Source organism: Phoca vitulina, unplaced genomic scaffold (genome assembly GCF_004348235.1).
Source record: "Phoca vitulina isolate PV1807 unplaced genomic scaffold, GSC_HSeal_1.0 scaffold10, whole genome shotgun sequence".
Classification (NCBI taxonomy): domain Eukaryota; kingdom Metazoa; phylum Chordata; class Mammalia; order Carnivora; family Phocidae; genus Phoca; species Phoca vitulina.
In genome coordinates, this window is record NW_022589713.1 from 23,213,088 (window position 1) to 23,232,926 (window position 19,839).

Consider the following 19,839-nt stretch of genomic DNA (forward strand, 5'->3'; position numbering starts at 1 on the left):
CCAAACAACTTTGGTTTGAATAGATACTGATATATAAAAACTTACTTTCATAAGCTCATAATAATTATTTTAGTTTTCTTAACAATAAAGTAGCACAGTCCATAGCACCTAGGAAGAGATCAAATCTGCTAACTCAGGACTCAGTGCCTCCCCGCAGTGTCATGTTCTTAAAGGTTTGTGATGATGCTTCTTACCTTCCATTATTATTTCTTTTAATTAAAAAACTGTGATACAGCTTGGGAAAAGCAGTCTTGATCATGTCAACTCCTTCCTCTGTAGAATGGGATTAATGATAATTAATGTCCCACTTGCTTTGATATTCTGAGGTATTCCGAGGATCAAATTCTGTGAAAATGTTTTGTGAACCAGAAAGACCTATGTAAATGTTACAGTAGAGCTCCTGGTTAGGTTGTACCCCTCTCTTCTAGACAGAAGGCCCAATAAGAAAACTTCTATGTGCTGTGTTATCTCACTCAACACTATCTTATGTAGTGGGTGGTCATATCCCATTTTACATATGAGGTGCATGGAGGTAAAGTAATTTATCTAATGTAAGCCACCTACTCAGTGGTAGGGCTAGGATTTGAACCCAGGTCTGCAGCTCAGAAACCCAGGTATTCTTTGCACTAGCTTCATACCTACTTTATGGTGTAAAAAAAGAAAAATGAATGCAGTATTTGTTTTTTTTACAGAACCGTGAAGGTTCTCATCACCACCCTCATCCTCGTTTTCATTTGTTCCAAAGTATCATATAAAATATGTTAAACTTTCCCAAAGGGCTAAAACTGGCAGGATGAAACACTCAGTACTATACTGTGGAATGGAGCCCAAGAAATAAAACAAATTAGACACAGTCAATTGTTATAAAAGTAAAATAAAACCTCAATTTCCCTGCCTGCCAAAGACTGCATCCCTTACCCCCTATCAGACACAAATAGCCCCAGTGACTACTGGTTGTGATGCAGTAATCCAGAGAGAGAGAAGAGAGCCTGGATTTCTTGATTTCTTTCTCTCTCTCTTTCTTTCTTTCTTTCCTTCCTCCCTCCCTCCCTTCCTTCCTTTTAAGCTTCACCTGACATCACTAATAGGATGAAAACTTTATCAATCATGCGTTAGAACCACTCATAACTAGCCACAGGGACAGCAGAAGTGCCGCACACTGATTTTTTCTGTGTGTGGTGGAGGCACCAGGCAGGACGGAAAAAATGGGCATGAACAAAGAGGTCAGAGAGACCTGGGTATGAATTTCAACTCCATCACTCACTACCTAGTCACCATGGGCCAGTCCTTAACTTACTTATCCGTTAACACTTCTTCATCTTGAAGCATTTGCCTCTGGAATGAATGAGATGATATAGGTAAGCTGATAAGCAGATGTCTGTGAACACAGTTGGCACTCAAGAGTGAGCAGACTCTCTGATGATAAAGACAACTCATGAACTCACTCATGTCCATTAGTAAGTGCTTTTTCATTTTTTTTTTTTTTAAACAAATTCTGTAGTAGACTAAAGAGGACTATAAATTCCTACTATTCTTCCCTTTGAGAGCTGGAGTCCAATACCTCTCCCCTTGAATAAGGGATGGTCTTAATGACTCCTTTGGCCAATACAGTGTGACTGAAGTATTGCTCTTGGGTTTCCCAGCCTAATTCATAACAAGACTTGTAGGTTTTGCCCTGGCCTCATAGCTGTGAGCTGCCATGTAATAAGTCTGACTACCCTGAAGCCACTACGCTGTGAAGAAGCCCTACTTAGTCACGTGAAAAGGCCTCAGGGAAAAAAGATGTTGGGTAGGCCCCAGCCTAGTCCAGCCTCCAGAACACTCTACCAGGTTTTCCCCCCAAATTAAAAACATAAATTTTCTGAGTTACATAAGGTAACATAGTAAGTTTATATTGACCCTGTAGTTCTCAAGTCTGTTTCAGACACTGAAAAAATAACACATTGTTTGTGGACAGCTTTAATCCAACTGTAACTTAATAATAACTGGCTAAGGAATGACATATACCAGCTCTTGAGTGCCTATGTGTGCCAGAATTTAAGTTAGCTTGGGTTTTACCAAATATCCAATTCTCTTAAGAAAAAAATGCTATACATAACAAGCCCTCATCTCTATGAAATTGTGAAAAACATTTTCTGAAGTCAGACTAATTGACCCAGTGCCCCAGTGCTTGACCCTCCCAGCTCTACAAATCTGGACTCCCATAGCCAGCTACCTTGTAACCAGGGTTGTTTATTAAGAGCCACCACCACCTACCTCCTAACTAGCTGGAATCTACCTACACTGGGCTGCTTGCATTTCCAGGCAAGCCTGCAAACAATTAAACTGTTAAGACAAAGTTGATTTCTGCAGATATCTAGTTAATGTTTGAGGAGAACCCCTTCAGTTTTCACACATGCTCCACTTGGGAGGATGGGCCTCATTAGCATAAGACTTGATCTCTGACTCATGGAATACTTAACTGAAGCCTTTCAAATCATATACGACCTTATAACATTACACAAACTTCAGGGCATACAATCAGCATAGGTGAACTCAACATTTTGCTGCTTTCCAAATCTACTAAGCTCTCTTTCATTTCCTGTGTCTTCCTCCTGCAAAGCCTGCTTCTCCTTCTGGGGTGGGGTGGGGTGGGGTGTATGTGTGTGTGTGTGTGTGTGTGTGTGTGTGTGTGTAATCCTATTTAACTTTCAAATGTCCACTCTCCCATCAAGGCAGAGTTAATTATTCTGTGATGACATTGCTTCTTCAATCTATAAAATCTTTTTTCTAACAAGCAAGTTTACCATTTAAAAAAAGGCAACAGATACAGATGTAGCGAAAAGAAGGGCCACATGCACCCCAATGTTCATAGCAGCAACATCCACAATAGCCAAACTGTGGAAGGAGCTGAGATGCCCTTCAGCAGATGAATGGATAAAGATGTGGTCCATATATACAATGGAATATTACTCAGCCATCAAGAAAGGATAAATACCCACCATTTGCATCAACATGGATGGAGGTGAAGGAGATTATGCTAAGTGAAATAAGTCAAGCAGAGAAAGTCAATTATCATATGGTTTCACTTATTTGTGGAACATAAGGAATAGCAAGGAGGACATTAGGAAAAGGAAGGGGAAAATGAAGGGGGGGAAACCAGAGCGGGAGATGAACCATGAGAGACTATGGACTCCGGGAAACAAACTGAGGGTTTCAGAGGGGAGGGGGGTGGGGGGATGGGTTAGCCCAGTGATGGGTATTAAGGAGGGCACATATTGCATGGAGCACTGGGTGTTATACACAAACAATGAATCATGGAACACTACATCAAAAACTAATGATGTACTGTATGGTGACTAAAAAAGGCAACAAACCCACAGTTCTATAGGATGCATGGAGAAAGAACATGAGAGAGTCCATATAAGTTGGCAATATTTCACCAGGCTGAAAACAGGGTGATGTGATCTGTGTTTCAGGGATTAGAATTCAGTGGCAGAAACAAGTTAATTAAAACACCTAACCAAAATGCCATCTATATGTAAAGTGCTTTGCACTGGGGGTGCAACATAACCTGAACTGATAAATTCTAAGGGGAACTGGTGATTTGCATCTCAATCTCTTATGTTATTTTCTTGGCAAAAAGTTAAAAAGGAACCATCCAGTCTAGGAAAGATAGGTCTTCTGTATACTTCAGCAAGAACCAGACAAGCAGAATGAACTCCAGGTTTTTCCAACTCAATGGCTTTGGTTTAATCTGGAGTGGGCAGTGTCTATTGTCCTAAGTGGATCAACCTGAACATCAAACCCACCAACTGGTATTGGCTTTTACATTCACTCAGTAACAATTGCAATTCCAAAGGCTATACAGTCACTCTGGGGCACCTGGAGATCTGTGGCACAACCTCCAAAACACACGAGCAACATGCATAAAATCATAATCAAACACTTTTCATTCTACCATCAAACCTAAAGAAATCACATTTTTATCACTTGTTATTTAAGGACACACATAACTAAGCAAAACATTCCAAGCCAAAGGCTGTATAGTCACCAAATGGTAACGGGTTCTATGTGACAATATCCACAAAACACAGTCTACCATTCCTTCTCCATGAGGAACCCACAGAAGCTCATACTGGAACCCTTTATTCTGCCACAAAACCAAGAGCAATAATGTTTTTGACACTCATCCTTGAATTAACTATTCTTAACATGCCAATTTAGAATTATTATAACAGTCTACATTACAACTGAGGCCCAAACAATAGGATGACTTAATGCTTGATACTTTAAGTACCTAGACGAAGCAGAGGGAAAATTTTCTATTGAGCAAACCCTGGTCTTCCTCCAGAAAATGTTTAAGTTTCTGGCACTGGACAAATAATAACAATGGTATATTCTAAAAGAAATGCGATATCAACTTACTTAACAGTTGGCAATAGAGGGCCTGTAAACTTCTCTTCATGGTATCATCTGGTCCTGCTTGTCCTCCAGTTTATTCATGATTCTGTCTAGGAAATTGGGAAAAGAAAATTGTTACACCTGGCGAACATAATTCAATTCAACAATCAGAAAGAATTCCACTCAACATGATCCTGGTTGTAAAGCCTAAAATCCCTGACTTTGAAGAGGAAAATCCTTGGAATGGATATACCACAGTCTAATTAGATGTTATATAAATACTAATTGATCAATTGGTTAAAACCTGAAACTATACATATCACTAAAGGAAACTCATGGGCAATCAGACAATGAGTGTCTGACTTAGGAACTTTTGAGGACTTCCAATTAACCTCCCCATGAATCTCTAGTTTTTAAACAGGAGAAACAAAAGATTTCTAATCTTATTCCCGTTATGGTGTTCAACCAAACAAAACAACCCAAAAAGCTTCACCACACTTGAAGTTGTATTATGTTAAATAACTTTTCCATTATTTTCTCATTATAAAACATAATCCAGTATAGAATATTTGGAAAATATAGCTAAATGAAATAGAGATAATATATAAGAAAATACAAAATTACCTCTCTCTGCAGCCTTTCAATGTGCACTTCTATTGGTCTATCTCATTTTATCTATTATATTTTTTGTTTGTTTTTAAGTAGGCTCTATGCTCAATGTGGGGCTTGAACTCACCACCCTGAGATCAAAAGTCATATGCTCTACTGACTGAGCCAGCTAGGCACCCTCTCTATTGTACATTCTAATTTTTCTTCCTAGCGGAAAAATATTCTTGTGTTTATTTTAAATGGCACACAGTATTTCCTTAAGGTAACCTCATTAGACTACAACCTACTCAATGATGGAAATTTATAATTTCTTTACATCCTTGCCAATAAATAGCAAATATTTCATCTCATTGTTTTAATTTGCATTTTATAAGTTTATTAATCATTTGTCTTTTTAAAATTTTTAGTTCACATTTGACAAAGATTCCCTTTTTTTGGACAAGGATTCCTTAGTAAGGCTCCTGAACCTTTTAGTAAGGCTCCTGAACCTTCTCCTAGGTCCATCCATGAACTTCCTCATAAAGCCTAGTTTTAGCAAGAACTAGATTAGCAAACTGCTAAGTCATTTTGACCAGAACCCTCTACTCGCAATATCTGATCAGGTTCCTTATCCTCCATCAATCCCCAGGTGATAATTACCCTGGCCTGTCTTTAGCAAGAATCTTATTAGGTTAGTTTAGCCAGAACCCTTTACCCCTGATGTTTCCTCTCAGTAATTTTCTATCCACTGAACACCCCCCCACCATCCTTGGCTATAAATGGCCACCTGCCCAAGTTGTATTTGGCGTTGAGCTCAATCTCTCTCCCCCACTGTAAAATCCCATTGCATCGTTCCCTATACCTATCCTGATGGTCCTGAATAGAGCCTGACTCACCATCTTTAACAAATGTCACTGAATATCTTTTTCTTTAACACTTTAATGATTCTCTACTGGCATGCTGGGTTATTTTCTCATAATACCTCAAGTGAAACTAATTTATCTTTCAAATGTTTTTATTGAGATATAATTCATGTATTATAAAATTCAGCCTTTGAAGTATACAATTCAGTGGTCACTAGTATTATTCAAGTTGTGTAACCATCATCAGTACCTAATTCCAGAACATTTTTCATCACTCTAAAAAAAAAACAAAAACAGAAACAAAAAACCCCCAAAAAACAAAAAACCAATCAAACTAAAAAAACAAAACCCCAAAACTGCTATCTTTATTAGCAGTCATTTCCCTTCTCCCCTCCTCCCAGTCCCTGGCAACCACTGATCAACCATAGATTTGCCCATTCTGTACATTTCACATAAATAATATATAATGTGGGGCGCCTGGGTGGCTCAGATGGTTAAGCGTCTGCCTTCGGCTCGGGTCGTGGTCTCAGGGTCCTGGGATCGAGCCCCACGTCGGGCTCCCTGCTTGGCGGGGAGCCTGCTTCTCCCCCTCCCTCTACTGTTCTCCCTGCTTGTGCTCTCTCGCTCTCTCTGTCAAATAAATAAATAAAATCTTTAAAAAAAAAAAAAAAATAATAATATATAATGTATAGTTTTTCTATATGGCTCTTTTACTTAGCATAATGTTTCTTAGGACCATCCGTGTTGTAAATCATACTTTTCCCCCCTTTTTGTAAGAATTAGAAACACAAACAAACAGACTCACACACAGCCATGGTTAGAGAGGCCTTCCTTAGTCCAGGATTACATAAATAGTTGCCTGTATTTTCTTTTGGTATTTCTGGATTTCCTTTAGATTTGTTTCTGGACTTTGTGCTATATTTTACATCTGTTTGCTCATTCTTCCACTATAACAAAAAGAGTTTGATTAAATTAAACTCTTGGTAAAGTTAATCCCCCCATTATTACTCTTTTTAAGATTTATCTTGTTCTCTGAATGTTTTTCCCTTAAATTAACTTTATCATTTTATTAAATTCCAGAAAAAATATCATTGGTATTATAGTTGTACTTATCTTCTACTTGCTTTAAAGATTTGATCTCTTCAAAACCAAGTGTGGTGAGGAGAAAGATAATATTTTAAAAGTTGTAGCTCTGAAGATCAGAAGAATTTAGAGAGAGAGAAGCACTTTTTGGGGGTGTATGCACAATAGCTCAATGACTATGTAAAGCCCCACCCACCACCCTAAGTGTGATCTGGATGAGGAAGAGGTCGAGAAAGACATAAATTTTTCTCCATTATAAAATAACAGAGGAGATTTCAGTTCTGACAGGCTAGGAAAGAGGGGTTTAGCAGTCCAGAAATCAGAGGCTGAAGAGATGATACACAAGACATGCTGAGAGACGGAAAAAGAGCAATTCCAAAAGACAGAAATAGGTGGGACCTAAGAATAAAAGATAAAATGAGAAATTCCCCAGGGAGGAATGTATAAACTTTAAACTTTAAAATGTATGAAATTTTTCATTGCTTGTTTTATGCTGTTGTTTTTACTTATACACTACATCTATTCTCCCCCACAATGCTTATCTACCACTAGTACCCTCAAAATCTCAGCAAAAGTCTTATACAAAATAGTCTAATAAGTGGTGCTCAGCTGGGCAATGACAGAACAGAGACTACGTCTTAAGACAAGGGCGACCAGGAACAGGAAGGGGCCACAGGAGTCATAAGCAATGGTTAGTGGGCATCTACGGAGGACTGAGGACATTGTAAGTGCTCAATTATAAAGCAAGTAAACATATGAATGAATAAATAAATGATTAAGTAACAGGAGAGCAGAGAAATAGTTGTTTATATTGATCAAGGCAAATGTAAGCCCCTTAGTCATCTCTAGAAATGCTTAGAGGTTTCTGAAGAAGTCAGATTTTTGACAATACATGCAACAGAACCATTTTATTCACATATCAAAGAAACAACTGAGCTCATAAATCCAGGACACTTGGTATATCTGGTTTACACAGGATTATCCCAACTACAAGCACCATATGGCTTGTATTTATTCAAAATTAATCTTTATTTAGATCTTTTTTATGGATTTTATAGTTTTGTACTGCTTTTCCTTTACTTGAGTTCTACAGTCTAGTCAGATTCATTCCTAGGCATTTATATATATATACTTGCCACTGTGATGGAATTTCTGCTTCCATTATATCTTCGAATTACCTCTATATGAAAATGACTCAGTTTTGTATATTCATTTTGTGACCTAACCAAACTCACTTAGTTCTAATGATGGTTTCTCACCTGAGTCTCTTGGGTCAGTTGTTCTGCTTTGGATAGACACAATGGAGAGGCACAATGAGATTCCATCTAAAGCCATTTTTTAACCAGATAGTAGGAAACATTCATTATATCTGGTCCCTCAGGGAATAACTTAGGACCTCCAAGGATGACAATGAATTTCTGGGATGAAATTCTAAGAAAGTACAGTTTACAGCCAAGAGGTTGAAGAAAAGAAAAATAAGAGAGGATGATGATGAAAATATTTGCCCAAACATGCAGATACAGCGGCATAGATGGGGCCCTCACTGATAACTAGTTCAGAGTAAACAAAGAGGTGCAAGTAACCTGAACCACTCCTTGAAGAAGGTGAGCCTAACAGAATCCTGCCTCTCCCCTCTTTGGCTTAAATGGAACACTTATATCTAGTCCACTGATTCAGGAAGGGACATTTTTCTCTTTCATAGATCACTTAAAATGTTTCAATTAGAAATGTCCATGTAGCAGGGAAAAAGTAATAAAGAGGCAAATGAAAAGCTCTTATGTGAACTTGAAATGACAAGTTCATAGAGAATAAGGACTAGCCAGGAAATCCTGGAAAACAACATAAAAACATACTCTAAAGCCTCTACATAATCAAAAACTATTTGCTATTAATACATGAATAGACCAAATTATATATGGAAATTTATATGGTAAAGGCAGCATATTAAATCAATAGGCAAAAAAGATGAACTTTTTGAGATAATAGCAGAGTATACAGGAAAAGACAAAATTGTACTAATTCCAAATATGATACACCAGCATAAATTCCAAAGGACCAGACCTTTAAAGGTAAAAAAAAAAAAAGTATACAAATACTACAATAAAGGGTAAATTCTTCTACTGGGAGTAGAGAAGCTTTGTTAAATCTAAATCAAAGTTTGAAGCAATAAGGAAAATATAAACTTTATTACATAAAAAATTACAAAGTAAAAACTATAATACAAATGAAAATACAAATAATATACAAATAAATGAAAAAAATACAAATGAAAACCTAGAAAAAATGTTCAGCTTATAAAAAGCAAAGAGTTACTATCCCTAAAATTTATTTGTAACCCCCAAATCAATTCTCACAGTGCCCTAGCAATCATTTGCATACATGCTCAGAGTGGGAAAAATTTGAATTGCTCAACACACATGTTCCCAGTTGAGGTCAAACAAGGCAGTGCTCTGTCATCACCATCTTCTCCCTCTTCTTGTTTTAGCTCTCATACTGTGAACAAGTGTCCTTTCCATAGGCTATTTAGTACCATGTTTTTAGCATTTTTTGTACTTTTTTTCTTGTTATCTTTGTTTGAAATGGTCCCCAAGCATCGTGCTGAAGCACTGTCTAGTGCTAAGTGCAAAAAGGCATGAGTTATGGTGCTGTTGGCTATAAGTTAAAAACTAATGAATTAATAGTATATATTACATAAGGTATCTAGAAACACTGTTTCTATAAACAAAAACACATATAACTTAAGGTTATTTATGGATCAATTGACAAAAATATGACCTGAGGCTCACAGAAACCTAACCCTTTATTTCCCGAGAGCAACAGCTTAGTATTCACTAGTTCAGTATTTGTGAAAACTTTACAGAATATAACTACCATGAATCACTAGAATCAACTGAATTTGAGATGAGCTTTAAAATATTTTGTGAGGCAAAGAATGAAGATGACCAACAATTCAGGTGAATAATAGAGCTGGCACAAAACAGAACAATGGCTCTCCAACGCTTTAGGACCCAGGAAGAGCTGATTAAACTGATGGCCAACACACATTATGGTGCCTTTGGAAAATGAGGGGAGAGAAGAACAGGAGAGTTGACAATATCAACTAACCTCACAGGCCTCCAAAAAAGTTTGGTAAGGAGCATACATTTCCATTTTATAGGCAAGGACACAGATACCAAAAATTCTGTCTTTGCTCGAGATCACGCCTATCAGCTGTGAGGATCTTGAACTAGTTTCTAGAATCCTCTAATCAGTGGATTTCTTGTTTGTAAATGGGTAAGAACAGTACTTAATATGCTTGCTGCAAAGACTAGACAATGCATGCAAAGCACTTGTCCCTGTGCCTGGCACACAAGGGCTCAAAGCAAATACCTAATAGCAGAAGGCAGGATAATGACACATTAGGCCACAGCTCACCAACCATCTCTTAATTGTGCTTTCCCTAAACTAGATATGAACCAAAGACTTCGGAATATCAACCAAATAGTCCCTTTTGTTAGATCCAGTGTCTTATCTAAATTTAATTTAGAATTTACTTTTATGGTGTAAGTTAGACTTTAAGTTGTTATTCATAATTTATACCTTTGTCTTCCTTACAAAGGATCTAAGGAGGCTTACTAATAGATGCAAGTTGTATAACAGAATTATTAACATATCAACGCACATTAATAATATCAGAAAGGGAGATCCAAAATTATGTGGAGAAAGGGGGGATTAATTTTACTATAGGGGCGCCTGGGTGGCTCAGTCAGTTAAGTGTCTGCCTTCAGCTCAGGTGATGATCCCAGGGTCCTGGGATCGAGACCTGAGGGCTCCCTGCTCAGCAGGGAGTCTGCTTGTCCCTTTCCCTCTGCCTCTCCCCACTGCTGGTGCTCTTTCTCTTTCTCTGAAATAAATAAAATCTTTAAAAAAATTTTTTACCATAAAATGTAATTGGATAATACATTTCTCTCAGAGGTTCCTAAAAATAAAGGCAAAAAAGATAGCATTATTTTTTTTTTCTGGCTGCATAGAGGCACAGTTTGTATTCTGTTCAGAAATACTACCCTTAAAAAAAAAATACTACCCTTTTCCGACACTAACTTCTAAGATAAGATCGTTAGACAATTTTTGATAAGCATTAGCATCCTCAATAGCAGTTTTATAGAATATGAACAGAATATTCTTGGCATGGCTGCTCCTTATCAACCCACAATAAAAGCTAAAGTCATGTGGTAAGTAGTGATTCAGGGAAAGCATTTCATGAGCCAGGCACACCATGCTGCAGGGGAAAAAATCAGATCACTGAGTAGCTTTGCCATGTGCCCTTGATCAAGTTACTTAACTTCTCTGAGCATCAGCTCCCTCATCTGTAAATGAGGCTGACTCCTAAATCAGAAGATTGCTGAGAGAATTAAATGAAGTAAAGCACCTCCTGTGTATCTAGTACATTGCATGGTGTCTCTCCCTTTTTCCCAAGCGAATGGTACAGACATGCTGCTTTTGATCTTGTGAAGATAGAGAAAACTAGGAAAATGAAAGGAACTGATATTCAGCAAGTCACCCCAGGGCCTGAGAATCACGACCACTGGATTACTTCAGGAAAGCAAATATGAAGGTTTCTTGGCTCACTTACATCATATGTCATAAATGGATGCATGTGACCAGAGGGCTAAGTTTGGGTTATAATATCTTTTTAGTCAAATTCTTTTGATACAGATGATTTGCATATTAAACAGGAATACTCTTTACTTCCATAAAGAGATGTTATCATTTTCCTGAAACTTGTGGCCCTCCTAATCTTTCTTCCAAATTTTCTCGTTTAGAGCAAGAAATATTTCACTTTTCTCTGAACCTATGATCAACAGTGTGAGCCTGATTACAGTCTGTCATTTTGCCTCAATCCTGGGAGTTTATAGGAAATAGTGGTGACTATGGTGAACTTGAAAGCATGAGGGAATGGTATTTTTAGGTTCCAGCCAATTGTGAGCAGGAAAAGTCTTTTTTCCCTTAAGCTGAAAATCTTCACAAAAATTTTTCCCCTAAATTTTCAAGAGAAGCCATATATTTAGATGTCTCTCCCTATTTTAAAATACTAGCAATTAATTCACATGGGGCAAGACTATAAGCCAAAAAAAAAAAATAGGACAGTGTGATTTCTTTTTTTTTTTTTTTTAAAGATTTTATTTATTTATTTGACAGAGAGAGACACAGCGAGAGAGGGAACACAAGCAGGGGGAGTGGGAGAGGGAGAAGCAGGCTTCCCACGGAGCAGGGAGCCCGATGTGGGGCTCGATCCCAGGACCCTGGGACCACGACCCGAGCCGAAGGCAGACGCTTAACTACTGAGCCACCCAGGCACCCCGACAGTGTGATTTCTGATTAATAAAGGCTTCCCTGGGGGCGCCTGGATGGTTCAGTTGGTTAAGCGTCTGCCTTCAGCTCAGGTCATGATCCCAGGGTCCTGGGATCGAGCCCCACGTTGGGCTCTCTGCTCAGGGGAGCCTGCTTCTCCCTCTCCCTGCCCCTAGCTCCCCTTTGTGCTCTCTGTGTCAAATAAATAAAATCTTTTTTTTTTTTTTAAAGATTTTTTTTTTTTTTTGAGAGAGAGAGAGAGTGAGAGAGAGAGAGAGCACAAGAGGGGGGAGTGGGAGAGGGAGAAGCAGACTCCCTGCCGAGCAGGGAGCCCGATGCGGGACTCGATCCCGGGACTCCAGGATCATGACCTGAGCCGAAGGCAGTCGCTTAACCAACTGAGCCACCCAGGCGCCCAAATAAATAAAATCTTTAAAAAAATATATAAAGGCTTTCCTGGTGCAGAACCTGCATGAGCACTTTTCTACAAACTGAGGAGGAGAATGATGTCTATATGAGGATCCTACTGATGGAGGAAGCAGTGCAGATCTACCCTCCACCCAGGCTAGTCCTCCAGCAACCCTGGGAGCCAGGATCTCACTCAGTAAACTCTGAAGGATAAAAAGCACTTCAGTAGTGCTCCTTTCTCCTTTCCTCTCTCCCCCTTCATATTTTCTTCTCTGAAAAATAAAATACTGGAGGCTGTCAGATCCATGAGATGCTGAATTCCAAACCAAAAGGCAAAAACTGTTCACCTTCTACTAAGGAAAAGCCTACAAAAAGGAATCAATTAATGTGGATTCTGCTTGGAGGACTGAGAAGTAACTGCCTGAGTGTTCCTCAAGACCAGCTGGAGTTTATTTGCATGTGCTGGGGGAGAGGGTTCTGCTGTCCAGGGCCACTGAAGTCAGCAATGGGGTAAAAATAGGACCAGGAGCTTGAGGCTTATTGGAATGACACAGGCTTCTTTCTTCTAGCATTACAGTGTATTAAGGCCATTTATCTCATTTGAGGAGACAGAAAGGTGCTTCTGTAAGGTGAAGAATACATACCACACTTTCCCTTTTATGGTTTTGGTATTAAAGACTGTACAGTGAGGTCAGGGAATTAAATGATATTGTAGCAATGCCAAATACTAAAGGAGGACGTTTCATCATTTTGACTGCACTGCTTATAAAAAAGATTATTTCTTCTCCACAGCAAACACATTCATTTTTCTTTTTTCTTTTGCAATGCCTGAAAAACATCTCCAGAGATTGAATTTTGGGTCCTAAAAATATATGTATATCCTTTGGGAAGCAGGCATTTGTCCTAAAAGATGTGCCAACTTTTTACAATGGAAACGGAGGGAAAGCCATATGAAATAGGCAAAACTCTCATCAGAATGTTTTACATGTGGAAAGAACATTTAAATCATGATGTATACTTTGAACATGCAACCACACTTCAGTATGTGAAATTAGTCATAATATCATAGTCCTTGCTAAATTTTAATTTTGATCTCAAAACACTTCTTTTTCTTCCATTCCTTGTCCTTAGCTTCTCCCATCCCACTTCAATCCACATGAAGACTTCTGTAATTTTTGAGCTAGTGTGAAGACAGTTTTAGTTTGTGGTTTTGGTTTAATCTTTCAAAATATGTAATTTATGACAGGTGATTCCATAGGATAGGTAGTCCGTTCAATGCACAGCTGGGATAAAAATTCAAATGAAATGAAAAATTACATGGGCAAGAATGAGGTGGGCCAATATAAAACAGATATAGCCTGAAGTTTGAGGTTCTATGGGTTCTACCTCAGTCTGCAGGCAAGGCCATCAGAGGAGGGCAGTGCTGTCTGCTACCAATTCAAAGATGTCCTGCAGCTCAATGTCTGTAGTGTGCAAAGTCACTCCCTATGTGGTACAGGAGCAGGTAGTCACCCCTATGCCACCAACAACACCCAGGGAAGGGAGGAACAGATACAGCCATTCCCTGAAGAGCATGGATTAAGATCACAGGTAAGATCAGTGTGGGCAAGTTCAGTCCCACAGTGAAGTCACAATATTCCCAGCATTTCTGATGATTCTCAACGTTATGCTCTGCTCCAGGACGCTTGAATAAAATAATACATTTCATCTCATCTGTGAGGGACTTAAACAGCTTATGTAACTACATTGATAATTAGACCTTGCTTTAATAACTGGATGGGCTAGAATAAATATCTAAAAGTACCAAAATTAGTATTTCCAAAACTAGCTGATGGTCAAAATCTATTTTTAAAATAGATTCCTAAGTCTTTCCCTCAGGAATTCCAATTCCCAGGTTCTTAGATGGAGCAATTATAAAAGGCTTCTAAGATGGCTCTTCTGATCAGCCAAGGTTGGAAATCAAGAACCTAATCTAGTACTTCTTAATCCTGACTGTACATTAAGAATCCTGGAAAGATGTACTGGATCAATTAAATCAGACTTCCCTGGGCTTCTAATGTGTAGTCAGTCAAGAATCAGGGACGCTTACCCCAGCCTAAAAGAGCACTAGAGCCACAGTGAGGCCAGTCCTGCTTGTTCTCATTCCTGAGACTGGCATTTTACGAGAGATGGAGGAAGTGGGATGATTGATGAAACCACATTTGCAAGTTATGTTTAAAACAGAAAATGACTGATTCGGTGTTTCTTAAATATTTAGACCCACAGCCTCTCATGCAATTTAAGTTTTATGCAACATGAGTTCTTTGTGGTATTTTACCCACTCTATCTCTGATACACCTCTCACTTTTTCTTGCTGCTTGGCTTCATAGGGATGTCAGGAAGATTAAGGAGATAATGACTAAAAAGGGAGAGAGAATGAGGTTCAGCGAAGTAAAGAGGGTGTGGAAGCTACATGCAGACTAAGAGACTTGGCATAAAGCTGAAACCACCCTTATCGTCAAATCACTTGTTCCCAAGGTAGACTGATGTTCCTTTTCCTGAAGACTGCATTCACAGGGGAAACAGTGGTGAGCCATGCCACAAATTCTGAGCGGGAGCAGGGAGGATAGGCCACACCGAAAGGGCCTCCTTCCTGTGGCGACCATAACCAACCACACAGAAAGAAGCAGGGCAAGAAGATACAGTATAAGCAGCAATTAGGCTGGAGATCCTTTTCTTTGGAAAATAACGAGTACTGCAAAGTACTAAGTACTGTGTTAGTTGCACAGACTGGAGCTGGGAATAAAAGCAAATGAGACCTGATCCTTGCCCTCAAGGAGCTTACAGTTTAGCAGGGGGAACAAATATCATGGCAAAAATCACTCTATAGCCAGTTTTGCCCCACCAGCTATATTAGATAAATTATTACACTATATTCTAGAAAATTATAACAATTTAGACACTGAGACTCAAGAAGGGTAGCACATTTTCTATTAGTGAAACAGGCATCACACCTATGTTGCAGGATTGTTCTGAGAATGAAATAACACATCCACAGAGTCTGGAGCATAGAAGTACAAGAAGCATGCCCTATACCTTCACAGTAAGGAAAAAATGACATTTTTCTGGAGAGTAGCAGGATGAGGTTTTTGAGGGAGATGGGATATGAGCTAAATTTGCAAGGCTAAGAAGGATTTTGACTAGTAAAGGTAAAAAAGTACAAAGGTACTGAGTGAGGACAGTGAGGCAGGAGTTTGAGAATGAGTACATTGAACAACAGAAGATCTACCCCTGGCTGCTTTAAAACTTCCTAAACAATGCAGTTTGAATATGGGACTCTCTAGCTTCTCAAATGAGGTTGGACCAATGTTCTCATTTTCTGGGGGAGAGAAGGCTATATGGAGGAGAGGACAAGACTGACAGGGAAATAGCAGGCAGTAGTTGGGAAGCAGAGAGATAGAGGCTGGGTCCCCAAGGCTCAATCTTCCCAGACCAGAACAACAAAATAAATGCCTACTAACCATAAGATAGCTGGAATCTCACTGTCTGGTAAGTCCCAGACAGCTACAGGACCCAAAATCATCCCCGTTGATGTTTATACAGCATTAGACAACTGCCACTGGGTGGTGTCAAACCCAAGTTTACACCTGGATAGATGTGATCATGCAGCTGGATCCTCAAATTGCTAGAGCTAGCTATGTAGGCTCATTCTCACCATTTCATTAACTTCATAATAATGTCACCACATTGTTTATACCAGTCGTACTAAAAATGTAGTCCTCAGGCCAGCAGCAGCACCCAGGAAGTTGTTAGAAATGTAAATTATCAGGCTCTATCCTAGACTGCTGATTCAGAAACTCCTGGGGTAGAGCCCAGCAATCTATTCTTCAACAAGCCCTCCAGGGTACATGCTAAAGTTTGAGAACCTTTGCTTTTCAGAAGTGAATTTCTGGACCCATTATGCTATGGCAGGGTTTTACTCTTCAACTGTTACCTGGACAAATCATTTACAACTTCAAAGGACCAATAAATGAGGAAAGAGGGAGTTGGAAGAGAAAGGCCCATTTCCAAGGTCTCTTTCAACTGTAACATATATAATTCATCAGTTCACCAGCGGGGAAAATGTTCACAGTTCATTAGTTCAAACAGATGTTGGTGCTGGCATTTGTGGCTCTTGTTGAGAGCATTAGCATAGCGTGTTTGAATTATAATGACTAATTTGAAAATACCACCCATCTCCATTATTCCAACTTTTTAAGCTCGTAATATTAATGCTGTATGAGTAAAACCTACATGGGGGTGGCATGTATTAAAACATGGGCTTTGTAGTAGAAAAACCAACAAAATGATTGCAATGTATTTCCTAGTCTGTTTGGTTATACACATCCATAAGAACTAGACATTTCACTGAATTAAAATTATAAACACAAGCTGCCAGAATGGATTTAAATGATTAAATCCTAGAACTACTTTCAAATAAACCTCTTACCCAGAATCTAAAAGACTTAACAATGACAGTCAATACTTAAACGTGAGTCAAATGTGTAAGCCATTTGTGCCTTGCAAATCAGCCCAAATCAGAAGTATAAAATTCAGGTCTCTAAAGTTTGAAGAAAACTGAGTTATACCTCAAAGAAATCAGACTTGGGATGAATCAGGAATTTTAAGAACAATTAGCCATCTGTTTTCCAGTACTGTCCCCCCTCAAGCTATTGATACACACAGACATTTGGATGTAGGCTATGCAAATTAAAATGTAAGTTCTGGGAAGGTGGAAATTTTGTTTGTCTTGTCTACTGCTACGTCCTCAGTGCTTAGAATAGGCTCAGGCATATAGTAGGTATTCAGTAAATGCATCAGTGATCCTACAAAACTGACACAGGTGGCACTGTCAAGCAGAATTTTCTGCAATAATAAAAAATTCTGTAAGTTATATTGTCCAACACGGTAGCCATTAATTACAGGTGGCTACTGAGCACTTAGAACGTTGCTAGTATAACTGGCGAAAGAATTTTAAATTTAAAATTAAATAGCTATAGGCACAGTCAGAGAGGCTGAGGAAAAGGAGTATGTGTGGGTGGGGCATAGAAAAACAATAGTGAGTGCATAATTCAAGAAACTTAATTATTATTTCTGACCGGGGAAGTGTTTCAGATAAGTGCAGATAGGGTGGACAATGCTTCCTGGGCTCCAGATTCTTTCCACTTTCCCTAAAGTTCATGGCAGCAATTGTTGAGGCAGGGAGGGCTGAATTTCAGATTTAAGATGAGACCGCACTCCTCAAACACCAGGGACAAGGTGGTGTTGAGCCCATACACGAAAAAGCTGGTGGAAGAGTGACTGCTGTATGGCCAAAGACGCCAAGTGTCTGCAGAAACAAAAGCAGTGAAGAACTTAGGACTTCTCTCTTGGCTCAGCTTACTCTTGTGTTCATTCAAATATTTTCTAATGCTCCCTAAGTGCCAGGCCCTGTTTTCTTGTTTTCCTTTCTTAGGGGATGGTATTTCAAGGACTGATCTTTGCAATTGAGTTGGGCCTTGAGGTTCTTGGGTTTGCCACAAAATAGAGGACATCCTGGGAAGAAAGGGCTGCCTCGCAAAATGAGATGGTTAAACGAGAGCCATTTAGTGTTAATTAAAAAGAAAAAAAAGACATACCCTTTTTTCTGTACCCAAACTAGTGAAAACTGTTGTTTACGTGGCATAAGGCCTGAAATTACAGCATACTATTATGTTCTGCCTTGACTTCTGGTAAAATCAGGAAGGCCTTCAATGGCCTACCTCCCCAATCTGGATAAGGTTCCCTAGCTAAGCAACTCTCCTTATCAAAGGAATCAGGCATAGTTCCTTCTTATCCCTGAGTAACGTGTTTTAGTTCCTAACAAGCAAGTGGAATTATTCAAACAAGCCAATCACATCCTTCCCAGCAACCAGGGGGCACCTCACCCTCTTGATAGCACAAACCTGCTTGCCACAACTCCTGGCTCTTCACGCTGTTCCTGAGTGCAGCTCCCATGTGGCCCTGTGTGACATGCAGTGTTCTCATCCCCCAGCTATGAATATGTGACTAATCAACTGCTGTTGATCGCATGCATCCAGTGTTGTGTGTTTGGCCATCCCCAAAACCCTACAGTGGGATCCCTTCCTCATCAATGGAGTGAATAGGAAGTGATTAAAACAAGTTCTGGGGCGCCTGGGTGGCTCAGTCATTAAGCGTCTGCCTTCGGCTCAGGTCATGATCCCAGGGTCCTGGGATCGAGCCCCGCATCAGGCTCCCTGCTCTGCGGGAAGCCTGCTTCTCCCTCTCCCACTCCCCCTACTTGTGTTCCCTCTCTTGTTGTGTCTCTGTCAAATAAATAAATAAAATCTTAAAAAAAACCAAAAACCAAGTTCTACATATTTTTATAAACTCTTCCTAAGTAATTCAGCAGTTGTTGCTGGGTGAGATAAAATTTATTGATATTTAAGACAATCCCAACCCTTCTGAACTCTCTGTTATATGTCAGGGGCATGAAACCTCTAAAAACTACATTTCTCAGAGGGCCTCGTCATCAGATTAGATTCCCATTAGACTCCCACTGTTTGGGAGCACAAGCATGACATTTGAAGGGTAAAAGAGAAGCCATTATTCACCAGTAGCAGCTGTGGGTTAGCACTAGACAAGAAATGGAAGGTTTTGTCAGAGGCTGCTCAGAGTCCACCAGAGAACCACCTATTTACTTAGGTACTGCAGGCAGCTAATGCTTTTATCGGCTATTCCCCTATGTCTCCTTCATGTTCATCTTCTTAAAATCTGCTGTAGCAAATGCCTTTGCACCCTGGTTCATACCCTCTTGGCTTCACCTTTAATTTCAGCTGTGGTTACACAGTTCCATACAGGCTTCAACTTCATGGTGGCAGCATTGCCCCTCAAGTGCAGAATACACATTTCCATTTTCTGTTCTAGCATTCCTCTGACATAGCAGATGTCATGAGAGTTAGTTGGGGCTACATACATGTTGCAGCTCAGAAATACAGGAGTTAATATCCATGGGGCAATTCTTGGGAGCCAGTGGATACATCTTCCTACCCTTCATCCTGTGGGCAGACAATTCTGAAAGGTATTCTCTAGGTTTCTCAGTAGGTTCTGATAGAATCAAGCTCCCATTATGCAATCTCTACAACACACCCCTATTGGCCATTCCTCTTTGCCTTATTTCACAATG

The 19,839-nt window shown here is 39.4% G+C and overlaps 1 protein-coding gene across 6 annotated transcripts in view; it reads right to left on the reverse strand.

The window, feature by feature from the left end:
- TMEM108 (transmembrane protein 108) overlaps positions 1–19,839 on the reverse strand; it is a 391,252-nt gene that overhangs the window by 162,516 nt on the left and 208,897 nt on the right. For 2 of the 6 annotated variants that reach the window (XM_032408682.1, XM_032408686.1), the window contains one exon: positions 4,408–4,489. In XM_032408682.1, the coding sequence (XP_032264573.1) occupies positions 4,408–4,447 (40 nt within the window). In that variant the 5' untranslated portion in view covers positions 4,448–4,489. Of the gene's footprint in view, positions 1–4,407; positions 4,494–6,639; positions 6,782–19,839 lie in introns of those variants that run through there. The other 4 variants (XM_032408681.1, XM_032408685.1, XM_032408684.1 and 1 more) reach the window with 3 other exon arrangements.